General features: G+C 51.5%; 2 protein-coding genes across 2 annotated transcripts; both read right to left on the reverse strand.

The window, feature by feature from the left end:
• Nucleotides 1-598: 598 nt before the first annotated feature.
• LOC137443482 (uncharacterized) lies at nucleotides 599-20,871 on the reverse strand. Its single transcript, XM_068143247.1, has 2 exons — nucleotides 20,854-20,871; nucleotides 599-3,859 (listed from the first exon to the last, which is right to left on the reverse strand). The coding sequence occupies exon 2, from the start codon at nucleotides 3,556-3,558 to the stop codon at nucleotides 1,468-1,470; it is 2,091 nt and encodes a 696-aa protein (XP_067999348.1). The 5' UTR covers nucleotides 3,559-3,859; nucleotides 20,854-20,871; the 3' UTR covers nucleotides 599-1,467.
• Nucleotides 20,872-23,622: 2,751 nt separating this feature from the next.
• On the reverse strand, nucleotides 23,623-25,729 carry FOXA2 (forkhead box A2). The gene is given in 7 exon segments (XM_068143248.1): nucleotides 23,623-23,738; nucleotides 23,740-24,375; nucleotides 24,377-24,469; nucleotides 24,471-24,620; nucleotides 24,622-24,750; nucleotides 24,752-24,967; nucleotides 25,612-25,729. Coding segments are annotated over 7 exon segments (1,350 nt in total). The 5' UTR covers nucleotides 25,699-25,729; the 3' UTR covers nucleotides 23,623-23,699.
• Between the last annotated feature and the right edge of the window lie 248 nt (nucleotides 25,730-25,977).

Below are 25,977 nucleotides of genomic sequence, written 5' to 3' on the forward strand. Positions count from 1 at the left end.
TTCAAAACTAGTTTAAAGCCCTGTCGATGAGACCTGCCAATTCCCTACCCAGGATCTTTTTACCTTTGGGGGACAGGCCATTCTCATATACGGTGACCTTTCCCCTTCTCTGGGACAGATGTACTCCATCTGTTGCCAGCTGGCCTGGTGCAGTAGAAAGTTCTCCAAGATCAAAAAAAACAAAATTCTTTTGGCTGCACCAGCCTCTAAGCCACTTGTTAACTATAGCTGCTGACCTGTTTCTTACGGTATTCCCTCCTGCAACTAAGGGTATTGATGAAAAAATTATTTGTGCCCCTGACCCCTCAACCAGGTCTCCCAGGGCCCTGAAGTCATTTTTGATAGCCCTGGGAGTTCTGGTTGCAACATCATCATTCTCTAACTGCATAACTAGTAAAGGGTAGTAGTCAGAGGGCTGCACCAGGCTAGGCAGCCTACTGGTAACATCATTAACTTGGGCTCCTGGCAGACAACAGAGTTCCCTATTGTAGTGGTTTGAGCCTTAACTGAGAGTTAAAAGCTCAAATGGGGTAAAGGCTGAGAATCTCTTCCCCACTCCCCCCCACCTCCTCCCTCCAAACAGGGAGAGAAGGAAAAAAAAAAGGGTAAGGAGCAAATCCACTAAGCAACAATCTGGAGTCAGCTTGGAAGTAGAGAGGCAAATAATTTTTTTCTTCAAATTATATATATAACAATAACAGGAAAAAAAACAAAGGTTCACAAGGGCAAGGAACAAGAAGGAGGGGGACAGAAAAAAATAATACAAAACCAGTCTTTCTCTGAGGAGGTGCAGAGGCAGCAGGGAAAAGGATCAGGTCCGGCCACGTGGCTGAGGAGCAGGAGGGCAGCTGCAGTAGCTCTCATCCAGCAGAGACAAGAGCCAAAAAGGAGATCCAACAGCTATGATGTCCTGCTTCTTATACCCTAGCTGGGCAGGGAGGGGGGAGTGGAACAGACTCAGCTTTCCCGGGGGGGGAAACGCCCTTCAGGGAGTGTAAAGTACCTGCAAGCCCTCCACCCTGCTTCTTTTGTTTTCAGAAAAAGGCATTAACCCACCACAATCCACCCCTCTGTTCCACTTCATCTCTCCTGCTACAGCCCCTTCATGTGATTTTCACATGTGGTATTTGAATCCTTGGTGCAAGTCTCTTGCTATCCTGGCTTGCTCTCTCCCAGGGCAGTCTCTCTCTCTCTCTGGTGATGGTCACTGTAGGTGGTGCTTGAACTGGGCAGGCATGTGGAGCAGAATCAGGAATCAGTCTGTCTTTGAAAGGGAAAGAAAAAAAATCAGGAACAGTCTGTTGCTGTAGGGACATCAGGAACGGGTACAGGTGAGATGATGCTCTTTGGGTTGGTGTGCAGTGGGTACGTTGGGTCCTGGATGCTGGGCTGGTATTAAACTAGGATGGAGAAACTTAGAACAACTTATTCACATAATTACATTGATGAGTGTTGCCTCCTCTGAGTTCATCTTCTCTCAGCCAGAGTCACATTCTGCTGTGGGATACACTGAATGTCCCCAGTTTCTAACATAACCCAGTACGTGTGACCAGGACCCTCAGCTGAGACCACCCCTCGGGTTGGTTTGCCCCCACCAGCAGCAGGGAAAACCCACACTGACTTCCCCAGCAGGTTCTTCTCAGCAATCACAGGAACTCCATCTCCATCCACTGTTTGCAGCAGGTCGGACTGGGCAGGACCAGCTCGGGTCACAGATCCTCTGCTGTTCACTAACCAAGTGGCTTGAGCTAGGTGCTTTTCCCAGTTCCTGAAGGTTCCACCCCCCATGGCTTTTAGGGTGGTCTTTAGCAAGCCATTGTAGCGCTCGACCTTCCCTGCAGCTGGTGCATGGTATGGGATGTGGTAAATCCACTCAATCCCATGTTCCTTTGCCCAGTCCCTTATGAGATGGTTCCTGAAGTGGGTTCCGTTGTCTGATTCAATCCTCCCGGGGGTGCCGTGTCTCCACAGGATATGTCTCTCTAGGCCCAGGATGGTGTTGCGAGCAGTGGCATGAGGAACTGGATAGGTCTCCAGCCACCCTGTACTTGCCTCCACCATGGTCAGTACGTACTGCTTGCCACTGTGAGACCGAGGAAGGGTGATGTAGTCTATCTGCCAGGCCTCTCCATATTTGTATTTCGACCATCTCCCCCCATACCACAGACGCTTCATGCACTTGGCCTGCTTGATGGCAGCACAGGTGTCACACTCATGGATGACCTGTGAGATGGCCTCCATAGAGATGTCCACGGATCTGTCCCGAGCCCACCGGTATGTGGCATCTCTCCCTTGGTGGCCAGAAGTGTCATGGGCCCAGCGAGCTAAGAACAGCTCACCCTTGTGTTCCCAGTCCAAGTCTATTTGGGAGATTTTAGCAGCCAGGTCTGCTTGGTGGTTGTGCTTGTGCTCCTCTGTGGCTCTGCTCTTGGGGATGTGTGCATCGATGTGCCGTACCTTGGTTGGCAGCCTGTCCAGGCGGGCGGCGATGTCTTGCCACAGGTCAGCGGCCCAAACAGGCTTCCCTTTTCTCTGCCACCCGTTCCTCCTCCATTCCTTCAACCACCCCCACAAGGCGTTGGCTACCATCCAGGAGTCAGTGTAGCGGTACAGCACTGGCCAGTTCTCTCGTTCTGCTATATCCAGGGCCAGCTGGACAGCTTTTACCTCTGTGTACTGACTGGATTCACCTTCTCCATCCCTTGCTTCTGCCACTTGCCTTGTTGGGCTCCAGACAGCTGCCTTCCATCTCCGCTTGCTTCCTACAAGCCGGCAGGACCCATCTGTAAATAGAGCATAGCCCTTCTCGTTGTCAGGGAGATCGTTATATGGGGGAGCCTCCTCAGCACGGGTCACTGTCTGCTCTGGTGGCATTCCAAAGTCAGCACCCTCTGGCCAGTTGGTGATCACTTCCACTATGCCAGGGTGTTCGAAGTTCCCCATCCGAGCTCGCTGAGTTATCAGGGCCATCCACTTACTCCAGGTAGCATCTGTGGCATGATGTGGGGTTGAGCCTCTCCCTTTGAACATCCAGGTCAGGACTGGAAGTCTCGGAGCTAGAAATAGAGGTGACTCAGTCCCAATTACCTCAGAGGCAGCCCGGACGCCCTCATAGGCAGCTAGGATTTCCTTCTCTGTCACGGTGTAGTTGGCCTTGGAGCCTTTGTACCCCTTACTCCAGAAACCTAGGGGCCTGCCCCTGGTTTCACCAGGAGCCTTCTGCCACAAGCTCCATGTAGGACCATTCTCACCAGCCGCAGTGTACAGCACATTCTTGATCTCTGGCCCAGTTCGAACAGGTCCCAAAGCCATAGCATGGACCACCTCTCGTTTGATCTGGTCAAACGCCACCTGCTGCTCAGGTCCCCACACAAAATCATTTTTCTTCCTTGTTACATGGAAGAGAGGCTTCACAATTTGACTGTACCCGGGAATGTGCATTTTCCAGAAGCCCAAAGCCCCAAAAACGACTGTGTCTCTTTCTTGTTTGTGGGCTGCACCATAGTGGGTACCCTGTTCACCACCTCCTGAGGGATGTGGCGACAACCATCCTGCCATTGAACACCCAGGAACTGGATCTCCCTGGCAGGCCCTTTCACCTTGCTTCTCTTGATGGCAATGCCAGCCTCCAGCAGGATGTCGATTATCCTCTTACCCTTCTGGTAAACTTCCTCCGCAGTCTCACCCCATACAATGATGTCATCGATAAACTGCAGATGCTCAGGAGCTCCACCTTTCTCCAAGGCAGTCTGGATCACCTCATGGCAGATGGTTGAGCTATGGACCCAGCCCTGAGGTAACCAATTCCATTGATACTGTACTCCCCTCCAGGTGAAAGCAAACTGTGGCCGGCATTCTTCTGCAATGGGAATGGAGAAAAAGGCATTAGCAATGTCAATTGTGGCATACCACTTGGCCGCCTTCGATTCCAGCTCGTACTGGAGCTCCAGCATGTCCGGCACCGCAGCGCTGATTGGAGGAGTCACTTCATTCAGGCCACGGTAGTCCACAGTCAGTCTCCATTCCCCATTTGCCTTCCGCACTGGCCATATCGGGCTGTTGAAGGGGGAGTGAGCCTTGCTGATCACCCTCTGGCTCTCCAGTCATCGAATCAGTTGGTGTATGGGGTGCAGAGAGTCTCTGTTGGTCCTGTATTGCCTGCGATGTACTATGCGAGAGGCAATAGATAACTTCAAATCCTGCACCTTATGGCTGCCCACTACGGAGGGGTCATCCGAAAGCTTGGGCATGGTGGACAGCTGTTCTTTGCCTGCAGTCTCCACAGCTGCCACCCCAAATGCCCACTTGTGCCCCCTAGGGTCTTTGAAGCATCCCTCCCGCAGAAAGTCAATGCCAAGAATGCAAGGTGCATCTGGACCAGTCACTATGTCGTGCTTTCCCCATTCATTCCCGGTCAAGCTTATCTCAGCTTGCAGTACAGTCAAGTCTTGTGAGCCTCCTGTGACTCCTTGAATGCTTATGGACTCAGCCCCTTTGTACCCCGATGGTATCAGGGTGCATTGGGCCCCTGTGTCCACCAGAGCTCGGTACTTCAGGGCTTCTGAAGTGCCAGGCCATTTCACGTACACATCCCAGTATACTCTGTTATCCCTGGCCTCCACCTGGCTGGAGGTAGGGCACCTCTAATGCTGGCGGCAATGTCCACACTTGTCACACGGTCCTGTGTTACTAGGGGAAGGGTCTCTTGAGCGAGAGGGACCACTCCAGGAAACTGGGGCAGCTCTTCTCCTGGATGAGTTATCCCCGTGGTGCCCACCTTGCAGTTCCCGCACCCTGTTCCAGAGGGCAGAGGTGGGTTGGCCATGCCAGGTGTCCATGTCTTCTCCATGGTCACAGAGGAACCTCCACAGAGACCCCCTTGACATTCCCCGATTGGCTTGGGGTGATCTCCTAGGGGAAGGTCGCCTGTTCCTGATTGCCGAAACCTGGACCCATTCTGAAGGAGAAGGGGGAAAGGAGGCATCGCTCCCCTTTTTCAGTTCAGACATGGAGGTCTTGATCTCCTTGACAATGTCTTTAGACATAGTTTCTATGGCTGAGATCAGGGGTTTCTGATTTACGCTGTCCTCATATTCCCTCAAATCATTGGCAAACTCACAGACAGTTTTAGGACTTCCATCCTGTCCAGTCAAGAGTATCCCTCCTAATGTGTGAGCATATTTCTGAGGAGCACCCTGGGTGAGTTTCTTTACGAAGGGCCGTCTCATGGGCACCTCATCTGGGTCCAAAGGGAGCTGGCCATCCCCATAAATTATTTCCATCACGGCCATCTGCCTCAGATACCGAATGCCCTGTTCCATAGTTGTCCATCTAACTGGGGCCCAGGGCAGGTCATCTCTTGAGCGGCACCGGCTCTTGATGGCGTTCAGAATCCAGGCCCAGAGAGTGTGTATTCCATCAAGTTTGGCTAACTCTTTGTCCAGACCAGCATCACGAGCCTAAAAGCTTCGCCTCCCTCTTATCCAGGTCTACTGTGTCCACCCCCTCGTCCCAGCATCTCAGGGCCCAGCTTAGTATTGGCTCACCCTCTTTCCTTGCGTAGTCCAGACGAGTTTGCCTTAGTTCCTTTCTGGGCAGCGATGTAACAGTTATTTCCTGGTCTGAATCATCTTCATCCACCGATGGGTTCTGTGAGGTGCTGGGGCCTGCTGAGATTCCTTCCTCACCATCCGTGCTTGGCGATGATTTTTGATTTCTTTTCCTGCGTGTGGTGACCGGTGCTAGAGAGACTGCATTGGCAGGAGCATCAGGGGTCAACTGTGGAACTGCTGGTGGTGGGGCAAACCCTTGTGCCTGGGGCTCAGGCTGAGAGCTGGCACAGTCATTACAACCCGACCCCTCTCTCTTTGTGTCTACAGAGTGCTTACAATGCCCACAGCAGACACGCCTCCAGTCATTAAAGAGCACAAAGGAGTGTGTTATCACCCTCCAAACAGCTCTTAATGGGTTAGCTAGTCCTCCACCCAACAAGGTCCCAGCAAATGCCACTATAAGGATTACATATAGGCAGATGGAGCATATTGCAACGTAGAGCAATTTTCCATCACAGGCACTTTTATCTACACCATTGGTTTCATAACTTGCTTCAGGAAAGTTTCCTATGTTAGAAAAGTTACCACTGACAGTGAAATTCATTGAATTCAAGAGATACATGCCTAACTTAATTGGTAAAGTTTTTATCCACTTGATCAGCATCTCTATCATTAACCACACCACATGGTAAGTTATTAATTTGTAGATGTGGGTCCAAAAGATCCAGCCAAAAGCCCATGCAAAGGCTTGGACCATCAGGTTCTTTAAAATTGCCATTTCTACTTCTAGCTCCTTTTTCAGAAAAAAAGTATTGCTTTCCCAATACAAGATTAATTTCCAAGCCCCACGTTGGAGGCGCCAAAAATTGTAGTGGTTTGAGCCTTAACTGAGAGTTAAAAGCTCAAATGGGGAAAAGGCTGAGAATCTCTTCCCCACTCCCCCCCACCTCCTCCCTCCAAACAGGGAGAGGAGGAAAAAAAAAAGGGTAAGGAGCAAATCCACTAAGCAACAATCTGGAGTCAGCTTGGAAGTAGAGAGGCAAATAATTTTTTTCTTCAAATTATATATATAACAATAACAGGAAAAAAAAAAAAAAAAAGGTTCACAAGGGCAAGGAACAAGAAGGAGGGGGACAGAAAAAAATAATACAAAACCAGTCTTTCTCTGAGGAGGTGCAGAGGCAGCAGGGAAAAGGATCAGGTCCGGCCACGTGGCTGAGGAGCAGGAGGGCAGCTGCAGTAGCTCTCATCCAGCAGAGACAAGAGCCAAAAAGGAGATCCAACAGCTATGATGTCCTGCTTCTTATACCCTAGCTGGGCAGGGAGAGGGGAGTGGAACAGACTCAGCTTTCCCGGGGGGGGAAACGCCCTTCAGGGAGTGTAAAGTACCTGCAAGCCCTCCACCCTGTTTTCTTCTTTTGTTTTCAGAAAAAGGCGTTAACCCACCACACCTATGAGATGGGTCTGGCCAACATATGGGGCCCTCCGTTCCCCTCAGAAGGGAATCACCAATAACAATTACCCTCCTCTTTTTTTTGAAGGAGCAGGTCCTGATGCCAGGGGAAGGCTGTTTAACCTTAGGCTGCTTTGCCTTAGGCTGTTTAACCTCAGGGAGAACCCCAGATGGTGTGTCCTCCAGCATCAGGATCACCTCACCCTCGATCTCCAGTGCCCCATACCTGTTTTCCAAGAGCAGCGGGGAAGGTGAGGGGAGGCAAGGAGGTTTTACTTTGTGTCTTTTGAGAGGAACCTGCGTCCATTCCCCTCTGCTTTTTGGATAACCAGCCTCTGCTGGGGGAGCCTGCAGAGCCTGCTTACTCTGATTCAACTCTTTCCTCCTCTGGTTCATCTCTTTCCTACATTCCCTTACATTTCTAAGGCTAGCAACCTCATCCTTCAGTCTGGCCACCAGATTAAGCAGATAGTTGATCTGCTCACACCTTATGCGAGAGTTGCCCCCACTACCCTGAATCTCATGAACCAGGCTCCAGCACTCTCTACAGCCAGATACCTGGACAGCTACCTGCTTGTGTTCTACCTCAGTCTGGGTCGACACTGATTTTTTTAGGGAGATTTTGCTGCGAGTTACAACCATGCCTGTCCCTTGCCACAGCAAGAAAAAGTGCGGTGGCGCGTGAGAGCATGAGAGAGTACAAGAGAATACGGGCTGCCCGACGAACAGAGTCCCCGCGAGCCGCAGCAGAGCCTTTTAAAATAAGCCACTCCCCCCGCTGGGATCACAAGTCTGAGCCACGTGAAAAGACGGCTTCTCCCAGCCTCGCGGCAGCAGGAAACTCTGCAGTGCCGGCAATTCCCGCAGCCCGAAAAGGAGAGCAGCGGCTGGTCCCCGGCGGCTCCTGGTCCCGGTGCTGTCCAGAGATGGCTTCCCGACGAACTAGGGAGTGCTAGGGTGTGTCCAATGGAGGCTATGAGGATGGGGAAGGGACTGGAAGATCTATCTAAATGACTTGGGACTGTTCAGCCTGGAAAAGCGAAGGCTGAGAGGAGATCTTATTATTGTTTATAAATATCTAAATGTGGCTGTCAAGAACCATAGAATAATAGAACCATAGAACCATAAAACCATAGAACCATACAATCACGGAATCATAGAATCAATAAGGTTGGAAAAGACCTCAAAGATTATCAAGAAGGGGCCAGGCTCTTTTCAGTGGTGTCCTGTGATAGGACAAGGGGCAAGGGATACAAAGTGGAAGTTCCACCTCAATATGAGGAGAAACTTTACTGTAAGGGTGATGGAGCCCTGGAGCAGGCTGCCCAGAGAGATGTTGTGGAGTCTCCATCTCTACAGACTTTCAAGACCTATCTGGGTGCATTCCTCTGTGATCTGCCCCAGGTGATCCTGCTTTGGCAATGGGACTGAACCCAATGATCTTTAGAGTTCCCTTCCAACTCCTACCATACTATGATTCTATGGTTCCACAATTCTTTGATCCTCTTTGGAGGACTTTAATACCTGCCCTGTAGATGCCAGGTGTGAAGGGTCAAGCTGCTGCTGGAAGAGCAAAGCTTGGATGTCCTAAAATGGACACCAGAATTGTTTCTTCCTTAGTGTTGTGCTAGAGAATGTCAGCCCCAATTTGTGAGCCTCCAGACACATTCCTCACCCTTTCAGGTGGCAAACTGGGCTGAGTTTGGGCAGATTTACTCCATTGTACCCAAGGATGTGGTTGAGGCCCCATCCCTAGAGGCATTCAAGATCAGATTTTATGTGGTCCAGGGAAGCCTGATCTAGTTGGAGGTGCCCTTGATGACTGCAGGGGGGTTGGACAAAGAGGCCTTTGAAGATCCCTTCCAACCCAATGGAATCTGTGAATTTGGGGAACTTTAAGAGCCTCTCCATAGCTGTCAGGTGTGAGGGTCAAGCTCTGGATGAAACAGTGCCCGAATGTCCTGAGATGACCACCAGCATCAGCTTTTCTTTAGCCTTGTACCTTCAAAGTGGCAGTTACATTGGACTTGATGGTCCTCATGAGCCCCTTTCCAGCTTGAAGATATTCCCTGACATACAAATGCAATTAAAGAAAACAGAGTATCCCAACTGTGAAGAGCGATTTGACTGTTTGGGGGCAAGAATAGCACCACTGTGAAGTCACAAAAGCTCTTTTCATGAGGGATTTCATAGCCAGACACCTCTATACCATGATTGTTTGCTCATGGTAGGTTCATCCCCTTGCTGCAGCATCCCCTGGGTGTGGAGCATGGCCAGGTGCTCAGCGACTTTGGGGACATGTGGGGTCAGCTCTTAAAGCAGGGCAGAGACAATAGGAGCCCTCCTGATTTTCAGCCTGTCCTCCTGACCACCCACCAGGGAAGAAGGGGGAAAGGGAGGAGATAAAAACCAACCCAAACCCCCTGCCAAAAAAACCCCCAAAAACCAACAACAACAAAAAAAAGGGTTCTCAGATTTTTGTGGCTGTGTTTTGAAGTCAGTGTTTCCTGCAGGTGCTCTGGGTGCCTGCAAACGCCAAGCATCAGCTCCTCCAGGCAGGCGTTTTCCCGAGTCCTCGGCATTTTGCCTTTTCACCTCATAAAAAGCCCTTTCAAGCTAAACAAACCTGATGACAACAGCAGCCTGGCTCCCAAAACCAGCAGCCTAGGGGAGGACAAAGAGTAAAAATAGCAAAGCGTCCCCCTCAGCGGCAGGGCTGAGCTCCAAGGGTGAACCCAGGCCACGCCAGAGCGGCCGACCTTGATACCTATTTATTTTTAATTACAGCCTTTTCCTGCCTGCCTGCTCAGCGGTGACACCGGCAAGGAAGTGGCCCCGGGTGGTTTAAAAGAGGGAGAGTGATCTTCAGGGAGGGAAAGGGAATGGAGGTGGCTGCCTGAACACAGCAGGACCTGCCCCTGCAAGGGTATTGCCCCTGACGCTTGTGTCCGGGTCACAGGAGATGTGATCCCACCACCACACTGCAAGGACAGTGAGTGTTGAGGCTAATAAAGCCCTGCAGGCTGGTTGGGACTTGTAGAAATATGCAATGTGGTGGGGTTGCAGCTCTGTCTCCAGCCCCGTGATGGCAAAGCCCTTTGCCTTTTTGCAGCTCCGCAGCTCCAACCCACGAGGTGAAAGCCCTCTGAATTTTTGCAGCCCCGGCCCCAGCCCTTGAGGACAACGTCCTCTGCATTTCTGCAGCTCTGTGTCCCCAGTCCACAAGGGCAATGTCCTTTTATCTTTCAGAGCATGGCACTTCTGCAGCTAGGGCAGCATGCTCCGAGGGAGGAAGTGGAGGTATGCAGAGGGATGTGGAAAGGGATGGATGGGGGGACACAGAATCATAGAAGTGTTTAGGGTTGGAAAGGACCTCAACGATCATCTAGTTCCAACCCCCCTGCCATGGACAGGGACAGCTCTCACTAGATCAAGTTGCTCAGAGCCACATCCACCCTGGCCTTAGTGTACCACTGGTGCCTTGGTTTCCTTGCCTGCTGAGGCAACTCAGTAGGACACTCAAGCAGAGGACAAGGAGATCGTAGTGGCACTAGCAGGTATCCCAAAAAAGGTTTTCCAGACGTCCCCAGCAAGCAAAATCAAGCTGCAGGAGGCAGCTTGCCCCCAGGCATTAGTGAATGGCCCCGGGGGTGAATCCAGCATCCAGTAGAGTGAGGAGGGGATTTCACAGGGAGGACATACAGTAGAGGCAAGGCGAGATTTGGGTGGGTAAGTCAAAGGCCTGCCTTAGCTGCAGCTGTGCTCTTATCTGGCTGGAGGAAGAGGCTGAACAACAAAAGAAGCTAAGAATCCTGGTTGATGCATGGGAAAGCCATTGGCCGAGCATTGTGACTGCCCTTCTGCTGAGCAAATAGTTCAAACTGTTCATTCCCATCTCCCATTCTCTCCCTGGTACATTGTTTGTGTCCTTGCATTTCATTCTGTGAGGAAGATTGCTCTCTGGGCCTATAAGCAAACAGTCCAGAAAAGAGCCAACTATCCTCTCCTTTTCCCTGGAGAACTAGCATTTTTATTTCAGCTCCAAGCTGTCAGAGCTGGAGAGTTTATGTCAGTATCCTGAATTAATTGCTTTAAGCTGGAGCAGCCTCCACCAGCCACCAAATGTCCAGAAGATGTATATTAATAATGTTTCCTCTAGGTGTTTTTTGTTGGTTTTTAGTGTTTGGTGGGGTGGGTTTTTTTTGGCTGGGGTTTTATGGTGGTTTGGATTTGTTGTGGGGTTTTTGTTTTGTGAGGGGGTGTGTGGGTGGGGGTGTGTGTGTGTGTGTGTGTGTGTGTTCCAAGCTGTCCTCTCCTGTACAGTGCCCTCTGCTCAACATCGGGCAAAAGCTGATGAAATGAAGGCTTGCTTATAGGGAATGAATAAAAAGCTCCTGAGGTACTGCCAGCCCAGCAGGCTGGGACTTTTGGGGACAACGTTGTGTGGGAAGGGAGGGGGTGCAAGAAGAGGAAGATAAATTGCTGGAGGGATGGAGAGAAGGAGCAAGCCCTTGTTTAAACACAAATATCTTGGGAAATTAACAAAAGTGGCGAGGAAATTACTGATGGAAGGAGGGGGGGCAACAACAAAACCCCAGAAACAAAACCACAACGTGGAAGGTAAATGGTCCTGTGTTTAAAGATTATCTGTTTTAAAGTGTTCCCCCCCACACCATCCCTGCAGTGTGAGAGTCCCTGTTTAAGGGAATGAAGTAATAAACCAATTTATATACCAATAGAAAGTCGAGATCCTGAGTGCCTTTGTGTAAATTTTTCCACTTGACTTTTCATTATCTACCTGAAGAAAAAATCAATCTATATGTATGGGATCAACATGCAATATGAGAGATAAAAAAAAAAGAAGACAAAATAAATGTGCTCTGCATATCCTGCAGATAAAATGCCACACGTGGGGGGCTCCAGGGAGCTGCCTCCTTCCTCAGGCAGATGCATGCAGGAAAAGAATAATAATATATATATATATATATATATATATAAATCTTTTTGCAAAAGGGAAGGGGGGCTGGGAAGGGTGGGGGGAAATAAAAAAGAGCAAAGCAAAGTGGTGCTTCTTAAGTGTTTACTCCCTCGCTTGAAATATCGATCCTGTCAAATGAGCAGTGGTTAATAAGTAACTCGAGGAAAAATATGCAGGCGCTCTCTTTGCTCCCTGCTGAAGCACGGAGCTGTCTCTCATCCATCTCCAGGCTTCTGGGCAGAAGAGCTGGGATGAGGCAGGACCTTCCCTGACACAGCCCAAAGCCTGGCACATCCCAAGCCTCTTGCTCCTTCCTCGGGGCCTCTCGCTTGCAAATGGAGAGAGCGTCCCAAGGCATTGTCTGCCTGCACGCCACCTTGGCTCCCCCTCACCTTGCCCCAGCAGGAGCCAGTCCTGACCCCAAATCTCACATATCACCTGAGAGAGGAGTGCTGTTATTAGTGGAACAGGACCACTTCTGCTAACTTAGCTGAACTCCATAATGTTTCTGGGGCATTGGAGAAGAGAATCATAGAATCATAGAGTCATAGAATCATAGAACCATAGAGTCACAGAATCATAGAGTCACAGAATCAAAGAATCATAGGATTGTTATGGTTGGTAGGGACCCTAAGGATCACTTAGTTCCAACCCCCCCGCCCAGGACAGGGACATCTCACACTAGAATGCAGCTCAACAGAAGGAAAATGCTGCCAGTTGTGAGAACACAGCTCCTCAAGTACAGATTTTGCTCAAGCAGCCCCAGCACCCCCAACGAAACCAGCAGTTGCTGTTGTTGTTAACACCACCTAAAATACCCTTACAATCCAGAGCCTAAGTGAGCCTGGAGTTTGGGTGCTTTCCCCCTACAGCCCCCACTCCTCCTCCCCTCTCCCAAGGACCTGGCTGGTGCTTGACTTTTTGCTATGACAAGGCCTGCCGTGCTTCATGGATCCCTACATCTTGCAGAGCTGGGTAATAGCATCTTCTCTTCTTCCTTTCTTCCCCCCCCCCCCCTTTTATGCTCAGGTGAAGAGGCAGGAACTCCTCATGTGGGTTTTTTTGTTGGTGTTCCTTCCCCCCCCCCCCCTTTAGTAACAGGATACAGAAAAGGTTAAGAGGCACTTCATCAGCTCCAACCCCCTCCCTGGATGGGGGTTCTGCTCTCTGCAGAAAGCCCATACCTGTCTCTGCAGCAGCAGAGCCTGTCACCCTGCTTGATGTATTCCTCCTCTTAGCATCCTTGTGCCAGGGGAAAGCAGCCCTGCTCAAGCCAGCGGGCAGGGAAGCACCTGCCTCCTGCTGATTTTATTGCTTTGAGGGTCCCTATACGTCTCCAGGCTCTGGCAGCCCTACAGCAGGATTGGATGTGGTCATGAGATTTTTACCTTTCCCTCTGCAAAAGGCCCTTTCCAGCCTTTCTCCTTCTTCTTTCCTTAAAAATTCAGGCAGGAGGGAAGCGGGGGAGGGGTGGGGGGAGAAGGCAGAAAAGGAGACAAAACAGAGAGAAGCAGGGGTGAGATGTTGACTTTCCAAACCAGAGTTTGTCAGGATGCTCTGCCATGGTCTCAACATCTGCAGCTACTTTATTAGTTTGCTAACGATGCCTCAGATTGGACCCAGGGGTGACAGAAAGTCCTGGCAACCCTTTTTGAAACCAGCTTCAACTTCTGTCCCCTGTCCAGCTGCCTGGTTGGTTTCATGCCCTGCCATCTCCCAGCTATCAGCTTAGGAACGATGCAGAGTCCCAGGCAGGGCTCTGAGGCAGCTCTTCCTGAAGAAAATGGGCTTCACTCATCCCCACATCTGCCCCTTCCCATGGGAAAACTTCTTTTCTTGTCACTAGGGATAGAAATAGCCACAGTGGTGGTGAAGGAGGAAGCAGACAGAGCCCCAAAGCCAGGAATGGTAGGAATGCTGAGGCATAGGAAGAGGTTTAGTCATCATTTCAGGGTTTTCGGTTGCTGGCATTTGTTCTCCTCCCCAAAGCCCTTCCTGAGCTCACTGTTAGCATAGCACCAAGGTGCATCCCTCCAAAGGGCTCCACAAACTAATTCACTCCTCAGCTTTCTCAAGAGTGCTGTTATGAGGTGGTGTTTGTTGAGTTTGGGGTGGATTTTTTTTCCCCCCTCACCTGAATCCCAAACCACCCCGGGCAAAGTCCCTTCTTCTGCTTCCTCCAGGCCAGGATCATGCTCCTGCCCATTCCTGTTGGGAACTGCTGGAGTGTGAGACAGGTATCACACACCAGGACAGACACAAAGAGATGGGAATCTGTGCCTTTAATAGGGGATTGTGTACACGGCAGCAGCACACACAAGCCCAGGAGTTTGCCCCAGCCACCCCTGCCACTGATTCCTTCTGCCATTAAAACAAAATACAGGAGAGCAAAAGGAGGGGGGTTGGGATGCAGGAGGTGACAAACAAAGCGTTTCAGTGTTTCCAAAATCCTCCAATATTGATGGTTTCACTACAGGTATGGGAAGTAAAACCACCTCAGCTCACACTCTTCTGTGCTGTTGGTAACTCTTTTCCATCTGTGGAGAGATGAGGCTCATTCTTTTTGCTGCTTATTGAGGTAAAACCCTGTAGAAAGCCAGTTCCTCCCTAGCCAGGGGTGAACATCTTGCTCTGGCCTTATTGATGTGTGGCCTGGACAGGTAGATGTGGACAGATCTCCCAGCAACAAGGACCTGACAGCGGGAATCTGCTTTTCTTCCCCCCATGGTTTATAAAGCTTCATACCCTGGGAGGTGGAGCACAGCAGGAGGGTCGTGCTGCTGTGGTCCTCACCACAGTGCCCATCCCCATAGCAGCGAGGCTGCCCATGACCTCAGATGGCTGCTCTGAGCTGAGCCCTGGGAAAGGGGCTTATGTGCCCATAGTCCTGAGCCCCAGGAAAAGGGATCTGTGGGTGGAGGGATTTGCAGAAGATGGAGTGGGAATTGGGAGGGCTGTAAGGGAGAGGCGAAGTGTTGGCACTGTGGGGAGGAAGGGGGAAGGAAAAGTGGGGTAAGGAAAGAGGTGAAAAGGAAAGGGGGGAAAAAAAGACGGAAAGACAGAAAAGAAAGAGAGAGAGAGAGAGAGAGAAAGAGATAGAGAAAGAGAGAGAGAAAGGAAAGAGAAAGAGAAAGAGAAAGAGAAAGGAGAGAAAGAGAAAGAGAAAGAGAAGAGAAAGAGAAAGAGAAAAGAAAGAGAGAAAGAGAGAGAGAGAGAAAGAAAGAGAGAAAGAAAGAGAGAAAGAGAGAGAAAGAAAGAGGGAAAGAAAGAGAGAAAGAGAGAGAAAGAAAGAGAAAGAAAGAGAGAAGAGAGAGAAAAGAAAGAGAAAGAAAGAGAGAAAGAAAAGAAAGAGGAGAAAGAAAGAGAGAAAGAAAGAAAGAGAGAAAGAAAGAAAGAAAGAAAGAAAGAAAGAGAAGAAAGAAAGAAAGAAAGAAAGAAAGAAAGAAAGAAAGAAAGAAAAAGAAAGAAAGAAAGAAGAAAGAAAGAAAGAAAGAAAGAAAGAAAGAAAGAAAGAAAGAAAGAAAGAAAAGAAAGAAGGAAAGAAAGAAGGAAAGAAGGAAAAGAAAGAAGGGAAAGAAGGAAAGAAAGAAGGAAAGAAGGAAAGAAGGAAAGAAAGAAAGAAGGAAAGAAAGAAAGAAGAAAGAAAGAAAGAAGAAAGAAAGAAAGAAAGAAAAGAAAGAAAGAAAGAAAGAAAGAAAGAAAGAAGAAAGAAAGAAAGAAAGAAAGAAAGAAAGAAAGAAAGAAAGAAAGAAAGAAAGAAAGAAAGAAAGAAAGAAAGAAAGAAAGAAAGAAAGAAAGAAAGAAAGAAAGAAAGAAAGAAAGAAAGAAAGAAAGAAAGAAAGAAGAAAGAAAAGAAAGAAAGAAAGAAGAAAACAGGAAAGAAACTGGGGGGAAGGTTAAAGAATGGGAAAGAAAGAAAGAAAATGAGAAGAGGGAAAAGGGGGGAAATCGGAAAAAATGAAAAAGGAATGGAAAAAATGAAAAAGAATTGGAAAAAAATGAAAATGGGGAAAATGAAAAGGGAAAGAAAAGTGGGGAAAAGAAAAAGAGAAAAAGGAAATTAAAGGGGGGAAAGGGGAAAAAAGGAAAAGGAAAGGAAAGAAGGGAGGAAAAGGGGGGGAAAGGGGAGGAGGAGGAAAAGGGGGGGAAAGGGAGGAGAAAGAAAAGGGGAAAGGGGAGAACGAAAAGAAAGAAGGGAATAGGAAACAACAGGGAGAAGGGTAGAGAAAGATGGAAAAGGAAAGAATGGTGGGAAACCGAAAGAAAGCAAGAAAACTGAAATAATTGGGAAAAGAGGGTAATTAAAAAGAGGAAAAAAAGAGGGGAAAGGAAAAGAAAGGAGGAAAAGGGAAGAAAGAAGGAATGGGAAAGAAAGGGGAAAAGAAAACGTATATTTAAAAGGAGAAAAAGCTATTTTAAACAAGGAAACCGGGAAAACGGAAATGGGAGAATGAAAGCATGGGAAGGAATTGGGACAAAAGAAAGTAAAGGGAAAAAAAGAAGGGGAAGGGAAAAGGTAAAAACGGAAAGTAACCTGAAACGGGAGTAAGAAAATAAGGAAAAGAAGGAAGAAAATGAAAGAACATGAAAGAAGGGAAACGAAAGAGGGGGGGAAAAGTGAAAGAAATTGAAAGAAGGCAAAAGAAAGAAAAAGAAATGGAGAAAATGGGGGAAAGGGAAAAGAAAATGAATGGAAATTAAAGCAAATATAAATAAAAGCAAGGGGAATATAAGGACAGAAGATAAAAGCCCGGGAAGGAGATGAGTCCGTGGCGAAAGGAGCATTTTCCTTCGCGGACACAGCTCCGCACAGCCCCCGCAAGGAACCCTGCTGCGGCCAGGTGGGGTTGGAGCCGGCACCACCCTCAGACACCCCCGGCCACGCCTCCCCCCAGGATTCGCCTTTGCCTCATTTGCGTTTTTTAACAACTTTTACTCTTTTTCTTTTTCCATGCAATTTCACGTCCGGCTGCCCCTGCAAACATAACGTGCACCTCCGCCCCGCCCTTCCTACCCACCCCTTCCCCCGGACCCCCCCCCCCCCCCCGCGCCTCTTGTCGCCTTCCCGGTCCGTTCGAGGCGCTTCCCGTTAGCCCGGTGCTGCTGCCGGGCTCGCCACGCCGAGCTACACGGCCTGGGGCGGGGGACCGCGGGCCCTGCGTGCGGCAGCGGCTAAAGGAATCGCTCCATCCATCCCTCACCAAAACAACATCCATCCATCCCTTCTTCTGTCCATATATCCATCCCTTTCTCTGTCAGTCCATCCAATCACTAATCCCTACGTCGACCCTTGCATGCATCCCTCCATCAAACCAACCACCCTCCATTTATCCATCCATGCCTTCTGCTCTTCATCTATCCAACCATCCATCAATCCCTCCATCGTTCTCTGCTTGCATCCCTCCATCTCTGCATCCATCCCTCCATCCCTGTTTCTATCTCTCCATCCCTATTTCTATCCCTCCACCCCTATTTCTATCCCTCCGTCCATTTTCTCTATCCCTGCATCCATCCCTCCATCCCTGTATCCTTTTCTCAGTCCCTCCTTTCATCTCTTCAGCCACCCCTCCAGGGATCCCTGTATCCTTCCTTCCATCTCTCCATCCTTTTACCCTCCCAAACCCAACATCCCCCTGCGGCTTTTTTTCGTCCTCATCGACCCCAATCCGCAACTCGGGGCTCTATCCGGTCCACCTTCTCCCCGGCCGGGTTGGCTCCGTGGGCCCCCCCTCGGTGCCCTTGACCGCTCAGGTATGCAGCAGGACGGCGAGTCGAGCCGCTTCGACCGCCAAAAAAACCTCCTCTGTGTTGTTCGGAGCCGGGCCCCGGTTTTTATAGGGGGGGTCCGGCAGCCCCGAGGCTCGGGGGACAGCCCGAAGCAAGGGAGACAAGTGACGCTTGAAAAATAATTGGGGGGAAAAGCCTTGATTTTGGTGCCCGGCCGCCACTGCGAGAGAATTTGGGGTTTGGTTTAATTTGTTTTCACTTTTTTTTCCCCCTTCATTTTATTTGTTTCATCTGGGTTTGGGTTTGGTTTTTATTTTATTTTTCTTTCTCTCCTTTTTTTTTTCCCCTCCTTTTTTTTGCTTAATAAAAATAAACCTAACCAAATAATTGCCTTCGGCTCACTTCGGGCGAGGAGAAATTTTTTCGCTCGCCACCGTGAAAGCCTGAGCCTGAAAAACAACCTACAGCCAGAGAACGAGAGAAAACAACCCCAAAAAACCTCCTCCCGAGACCCACCGGGTTTAGCGACGAAGCCTCCCCATAAACCAGGAGCCGGCAGACCTCTCCATCACCCTTTCATATTTACTATCTGAAGGTCAGGGAGGGGAGGGAACAAATTTGGAACGATTATTTTTTTTTACTGTGGTTTGGGTTTGTTGGCTTTTTGGGATTTTTTTTGGGGGGGTGTCTTCCTCCACTTTTCCAGCCTTTTCCCCACCTGATTTTATGCGGTTTCTGGATTTAATCTAGCGCCGAAGCGGGACCTTCCTTCCTTCCTCAACCGAAATATAGGATTAGGACTATTTCTAGAAGAAAGAGGAGAGTGTGAACTGCCTTTTGGTCTAAAGAGAATCACAGCTTGGAAAATAGGGCTCCATCAGTTGCCCAGGAGACGAGTTAAGCCCTACTTGGGTGTTCCAGCTCTTTTTAGACCCAGCAATTAATTAGACTCACTCACCCCCGAGCTGTCCCGTCTTGGGTTTGGTTTCAAAATCATCAATAAACTCTACTTTCCTCCCCATAATCCTGGGTGCGAGCAGGGCAGGCAGGACAGGGACCTGCCCGTCTCGCTGCTCTCCCAGGGAAGGCGGCAGGGTCGGGGTGGGGGTGGCGGGGAGTGAAGTACGGGGGGAGGTTTAGGGGCCAGGGCAGAGAGCCCTGGTTGCCCAGCGTGGCTAGCGCGGAGCTTCCTTATCGAACTGCTTGGCCGTGCCATCTTCTTTGTGCTTTGATGTCTTTTGAGCCATCGCTGCATGTCATTAGGGGCCCGGAGAATTAAAAAGAAGTGACTTCCCCCCCCCCCCCCCCCCCCCCCGCACCCCCTACCCTCCCACCTCAGGAAAAAAAGAAGAAAAGCGTAGCATATATAACTGGGAAGTCCCGGAGCGGATAATTAAATAAATAACTGGGAAGTCAAGGGGGAGTGGAAAATAAGTACGTAAATAACTGGAAAGTCGGGTTAAAAATAAAACTCAATGAAGGCAAAGTGAGTGGCTCGATTTGGGCCGATTTGGGGCGGCGCGGGGGCGAGCAAATCGTGCTCGCCCCTCCTTGTGCCCGATCCGGCTCAATCGGTGCCATGGGATGTCCCTTGGTTTTTCCTCGGAAAAACAAACTTGAAATGAAAATGAACGGGGGAAACGGAGCCCAGATCTCTGTCTCTGAGCGGAGGGAGCTTAAGTAAGGCTGCGGATGCTCGGCTGCAGAAATTGGGGGGGAAAGGTAGTGCTCCCCCGCGCCATGAACACACCCCGGGTGCATCGGACATCGCGGGGCTTAACCGCTCTGTCCCCGGTCAGGCTGGGGTAGCGCGGTTCCCCCTCCACCCTCACCCCGTGGAGGGACGCCCCTGGATGCTGCGGGAGTGGACCTGGCTCCTTCCCACTCGCGTCCTCCTCCCCGCGCGGGTGACAGGCGTTTAATGATAAGTAATTAGCGAGCGCGTAGCGCTGCATTACGAGCGAGATGGGCTGTTATGAATTATTGAGAGCCCATTAACGACCCGGCTCTTGCAGGCGAGATATCACTTGTCACCGCACCGCGGGGACGGGGACACCCGCACCCACCCGCTCCCTCCACCACCAGCACGGGGCTCGGACACAGCAGCCGGAGCAGGGACACGGCCCCGCGGCCGTGTTCCCTTCCTAATCTGAGGCTATATCCCATTCCCAGACCCTCCACCCCACCGTGGGAGGCATCCCGGGACCCGTTATCGCGGTGTGGGCGATGTCACTCGTGTCCGTGCCTGGTGCCCAGTCGGGCGACCCCCAGTGAGGGCCACTGGCCCCGCCGAAACTCACTCTTTCCCCTTTACCAAGGGCAAAAAAAACAAAACCCAAAACAAAACAACCAAAAAGAGGGGGAAATTATATCCCCCGCTCCCCCCCAAATTGTTTTGCACAGGCGGCTGCAAGCAATGGGGCGGGGGTCCTGCCGGCAGTGGCACCAGCTGCACGACCGGTACCGGCTGCGGGCAGCGGGTACGGGCAGGGAGGCATTCCTGGCGTCATAGACACGGGAGAAATGTCCCTTCCTTGAGGTACAAAGCTGCCAGCCCGGAACAAAAGATGCCACGGAGCAGGGGCGGGGAGAGGGGGGAAGAACGTTACGGGGGATAACATAAAATGATTAAAAATAATATAAAGTGAAAAACAACAAGGAAGGAACAGGAGAAGGACGTCCCCGTCCCTCTCCTATCCTCTTCCGACCGGGCCACAACGACTCGCAACCTCAGCAAAGGGGTTTGGGGGCAGAAACGGGCAGAAACGGCGCTGGCAGCCAGCCCGGCCCCGTCCGCACCCCGCTCCTGCGCGGGCTGCCCCCCGCCCCCTCAAATAAGAACCTTTCCCTCCCTCTTCCCCTGCTAGGCATCGAGGATTTTCCCTGCTTAAAACGACTCCTAGATTGGGAGGGGTGACAGTAAGGTCAGGCTTCGCCCCCTTCAATATCCCTCTCCCCGAAACCCAGCTAGGAGCATCCATCCCCCACCCCGCGCCCCCCGTTCCCCGCCGGCGAGCTGAGAAGGAGGAGGAGGGAGGGAGGGAGAGAAGGAGGGAGGGAGGGAGGGGGGGATGGAGGAGAAGGTGAAGGTGGGAGTGAAAAGCGGAGGAGAAGGAGGAGAAGGAGCGGCGGGTGTTACCTACCTGCACCCCGGCCCGCCGCGCCCCGGCTCTGCGGGAGCTGCCTGGGAGCATCCCGGCATTTATTGGAGCTGGAACCGGGCTGCTGTTGACTTTAGCACAAAGCAAAGATTTCGCTTCCCGCTAGTTTAAAAATGAATATTTTACCAAGATATCGATCAGCTTTATAAAATTCAGTTAAGCACAATGGCTAAAAGGGGGGGGGGGAGGCGGGAAGCAGGGGGGTGGGGGGGGTAGGAAAGGGTCGCAATATAATATCTGTGTAAATTTGCTGAAGTATGACGTGGTGTTGAAAGTTTACCCCTCCTGGAATTTGGATCTAGATCCCCCCCCCCCTTCCCTTCCCTCCCCTCTTCTCCTCTTCTCTCCTCCCCCCCCCTTTTTTTTTTTGTTTTGTTTTGTTTTGTTTTGTTTTGTTTACTGACTTTGTTTATTCACAGATCGCGGTTGCGGGAGCAAAATGCGCTTTGCAGCAAGGGCCGGGGGCGGGAGAGTTGTGTGAGGAGTCGGGGGGGGGGGGGGGGGGAGGCCAAAAATAAAAAATTAAATGCTGGGGGAATGCAAGGAAAAAGCAATAACGCCGAGAGCGTGGGGATTTCTTTCCCTTCCCCCCTCCTCTCCCCGTCCCCCCCCGTCCAAAGTCTCCATCCTTCCACTTCAGCATGAGGAAGGGGAAAAGAAAAATAGAGGGGTAGATGTAGGGATGGGGGCTTAGAGACTTGCTGCTAGAGGCAGCATCCCAACGGCTCCGTGTACCGGGGCCCGAGCAGCGCGGAGCAGCAGCCCAGGGTAGGTGCAATTGGAAGAAGGGAAGAAGCGGGGAGGTCACCCCCAAACCATGGGCACCCCCTCGCCCGTGCTCCTTCCCTGCGGGAGCCTTTTATGTGCTAATGAAACACATTTCATGCCTCGGGTTCACAACGTGTGTGTCCTTGCCCGACAGATTTCTGGCTGGATCCGTGTTTTGTTTTTTTTTGGGAAGGGGGGGGTTGGTGTTTCACACCCCCCACACCTACACCCCCCTTTCTCCCCTTTTCTCTTCCCGCGGACAATGCGGCATTTTAAGAAGGATTTGGATGTTGTTTCGCAAGAGCAACATCTCTGACCGCGCCGTAAACGCGTGTGAAAACAACAAGTGGTTGGGAAAACGGAGCGGGGTATTTACGAGGTGGAGATGGGGGGGGGGGGGGGGGGGCGACGGGAGGAGGGGAGGCGGGGGGGACAAATAAATGCGAATCAACCCGATCGGGCTGGCCGAGGGTGTCAGTGGAGCGACGGGAGGGTTCCGTGAGGATCCTAGAGGACGGGATGTTTTTAATGGCAATATAAAAAGCTCTCCGGTTATTTTTTTTCCACCGTCGGTTTATCCCCCGCGGGATGTGCTCCGTTTCCGAGCCCATTCCCCACCACTCCCCCGCCAGTTAACACTGCCTGGTAATTTCGGGGAGAGGGGAAGCGATGCCCTTTGTGCCATCCGGCCTTGGAGAAAAAGGGGATCCTCGCTCTATCCCCAGGCTTTACCGGGGAGGCCCACGGGCCGCCTCTCTCCTACCCATCCCGAGGAAACCGTCGGGGCAGCCCAGACCGGGATAGAGGGGGGTCCCGGCGGTGGGGATCCCGGGACGAGATGGACGGGAATCCCTGTGGCGGAGGTCCAGGGAGAGGATGGAGAAGATCCCGGTGCCAGGGATCCCGGGAGGGGATGGAGAAGGTCCCCGTGGCGGGGATCCGGGGACGAGATGCAAAGGATCCCGGGAAAGGTTCCGGCCAGGGATGGAGGGGATCCGGCGGCGGTGGCAGCGGAGGAGACTGGCGAGTCCCGGCGGAACAGAGATGAAGGAAAAAGAAAACGGCCAATAACACTTTAATATAGTTCTGTGAAAATCTGGCTAGTCGCTACCAGAATACACATTTATCAGCCATAAATAAAGCGTACAGAAACGATAAATTAATCAGATCCAAGTAGTTTTACTCTCCCAGTAACATCAAGCATTTGTTTCAATTACAACAATCTACCCTGACTATTTTTTTTTGTCCTTTTTAATATATTTTTTTTTCACAGTTTTTTTTTCCTTCTTTTATTTTTTCCTCTTTTTCCCCCCCTTTTTTTTAAATTGTTTGGTTTTGTTTCCCTTTCTTCCCCCCCTCCTCTTTTTTTTTTTTTTTTTCTGTTTTACAACGTTAAGAGACTTTTGGTCCTTGGCTTCAAACCCTAGGGTGGGTTTTCACGATGAAGGACAAGGGTTCATTATGTTTATGGGTTGGGGGGTTGTTTGTTTTGTGTTTGTTTTTCTCCTTCTCACTGCCACACAAAAAAATAGATATATTTATACCCTCTGGTGATGACAACAACGAAAAAAAATAATAACAAAAAATATAAGCCCCCCCCCCCCAAACCAACAAAAACCAACCCCAACCCCTTTTCCCCCCCATTCCCTTTTCCCCCCATCCCCTTTTTCCCCCCCAACCTGCCCTTTCCCTACCAAAACAAACCACCCCATGAGGGAATCGCAGCCCCTTCCCCGGACACAGGTGGAGTTGGGGGACATAGGGGGGTGCTGAGAAATCCCCCTGCCCTTGGTGTGGGGTCGGGATGCTTGTGAGACACAGGGCAGCTGTTTCCTGGAGGGATGCAAACACCTGGAGCCGATGGGAAAGAAAAAGAAACCCAAAAAATAGATATAGAGATATATGGATAGGTACCGTGCTCGACAGCGTTCATAGTCCATCGCTCTGCTAAAGGGACTGCCCAGGAAAAGGGGGGAGGGGGGGGGGTTGGGGGGTCAGGGAGGCTTTTTTTCCACACACCTCCCTCACCGTGGGGGGGGAAGATTTCCCCTTGCCCCCTTTTAGGAGGAGTTCATGATGGGCCGGGAATACACACCTTGGGTAGTAAGAAGTCTCTCCGGCTAAAGGGGAGGACTCTAAGCCATTTTTGTTCGTTACGGGCCCCATGGCCAGGCTACCGGGCATGGGCGAGGCGTAGCCTGAGTAGTGCATCACCTGCTCGTAGGCCTTCAGGTCCATTTTGTGGTGGTGGTGGTGGTGAGGGTGGTGGTGCTGCTGCTCAGAAGAGGACATCAGGTTGTTGATGGAGAAAGGGTGGTTGAAAGCGTAGTGGTGCTCAGGCTTAAGGTGGGAGTCATGGGGCAAGCCAGCATGGGGGGAGGGGCCAGGAGGTGCTGGGCCGGTGGAGGCTGAGGGTTCCCCTGGGCTCAGTCCCGGCGTGCCCTTCAAGTCAGCCAGGGCACGCTTGTGGTCCTGGCACGGCGAGGAGCTGGCCGGGGACTCAGCGCTGGCCGAGCCCTCGGAACCCCCTGAGGAGCTGCCTTCTCCCAAGGGTCTGGCTGGGGGGCTGCCCAGGCCCCCTTCTTGCCCCCACCACCCGCCCTGCCTTCCGCCCCCGCTGCCCTCCTTGGCAGCCAGCTGCTTCTCACACTTGAACCGTTTCTGGCGGCGCAGGTAGCAGCCGTTCTCGAACATGTTGCCCGAGTCAGGGTGCAGAGTCCAGAAGGAGCCTTTGCCCTGGTTTGTCCGGGGAGCGGGGCACCTTGAGGAAGCAATCGTTGAAGGAGAGCGAGTGGCGGATGCTGTTCTGCCAGCGCTGCTGGTTCTGGCGGGTAGAAGGGGAAGAGGTCCATGATCCACTGATAGATTTCACTCAGGGTCAGCATCTTGTTGGGCGACTGCTGGATGGCCATGGTGATGAGGGAGATGTAGGAGTAGGGTGGCTTGGCGTGGGTGTAGCTCCGCCGGTAGGTCTTGGGGTCCCCGCGAGCGGTTGAGGTTGGATTGCCCATAGATGGGGCTCATGGAGTTCATGTTGGTGTAGGGGGCGAGGGCGTTCATCGAGCCTGCTTGGCCACCCATGGGGCTCATGCTGGGGCTCAGGTGGGCGCCCCATCCCTGCCACACCGGCCGAGCCCATGCTGGGCATGGCCCCTGCGCCCGAAGACATGCCAGTGAGAGAAGGGCTCATGCCTGTGTTGGCATAGGACATGTTCATGGAGGTGGCAGCTGTCATGTTGGCTGTGGTGCTCATGGCTGACATAGTCATGTATGTGTTCATGCTGTTCATGCCCAGCCCTGCGTTCATGTTGCTCACCGAGGAGTAGCTCTGCAGGGACAAGTGAGAGAGAAGAGGGAGATTGAGGAGGGGGAAGGGGAGTAGGTAGGTAGGTGGCTGGCTGGCCCCGTCGGGGACAAGGGGTAGCCCAGAGAGCAGGCAGTGTGTGTGTGGCCGCTACTAGCCCAGCCCGGATCGCCGCCAGCCCCAGTGCTTAGCGCCCGGCGGGGTGGGGAGGGTTAAATCCCGGGGCGGGGGTGAGGAGGGATGGTGGTGTTTTCCTTGTTAATGAAAAACAAATATATAGGTGTATATATATGTATATATGAGGGGGGGGGAAGGGAAAAAATAAAAAACAACATAAAAAAACAGAGACGGGATGGCAACAGGATCCGCGGCTCCAGGAGTTGGAGGGAGGGGGAAGGAAGGGTAGTCACAAAAATACCTGGAGAGAGGAAGGAAAAAAAAACCGCGAACGGCCGTTCGACAGCACCCCCCCGCCTGGCACCCCCCCGCCCTGGGACCCCGCACCCTGGCCGCAGCGAGCGCTGCCGAAAACCCCCGGCTCGGGGCTTGATGCCAAAGTTAACCTCATCCCCGGGGGAATGGCAGAGCGAAGGGGACCCCGGTGAGAAACCGGGGAAGGTTCTGGGGTGGGGCGGGTGTCGGAGCTCCGGTTGCTTTTTTTGCCTTACCTCGGGTTCCCCGTAGTAGTTGCTCCAGTCCGTGTGCTCATGGCCTTCCATTTTCACCGCTCCCAGCATACTGGAAGTGGAGTGCATGGCAGTTTAAAATTTAACAGCCACAACAAACGACGACAGAGAGCAAACACCCCCCCCCCCCCCCAAAAAAAAAAAAAAAAAGAAAAAAAAAAAAAAAAAAAAAAAAAAAAGGGAAAAAAATCCCCGTCCCCAGCCCTCCCTCCTCTCCGCCGGAGCCTCTGGAGGAGGAGGAAGATGAGGGAGGGAGGAAGAGGCGGGAGGGGGGTGTGTGGAATCGAGCGGTGGTGGGGTTGGGTGTGGTGGTGGGTGGTTTTTTTTTTGCTGCCTGCTCCTTGGGTG

The sequence above is a fragment of the Melanerpes formicivorus genome, unplaced genomic scaffold (genome assembly GCF_026170545.1).
Source record: "Melanerpes formicivorus ecotype bairdi unplaced genomic scaffold, bMelFor1.0.p_v2 SCAF_9, whole genome shotgun sequence".
Classification (NCBI taxonomy): Eukaryota; Metazoa; Chordata; class Aves; order Piciformes; family Picidae; genus Melanerpes; species Melanerpes formicivorus.

Coding starts and splice junctions, on each gene's coding strand:
- LOC137443482 (XM_068143247.1), bottom strand. CDS start 3,558: ATGGCAGGATGGTTGTCGCCACATCCCTCAGGAGGTGGTGAACAGGGT.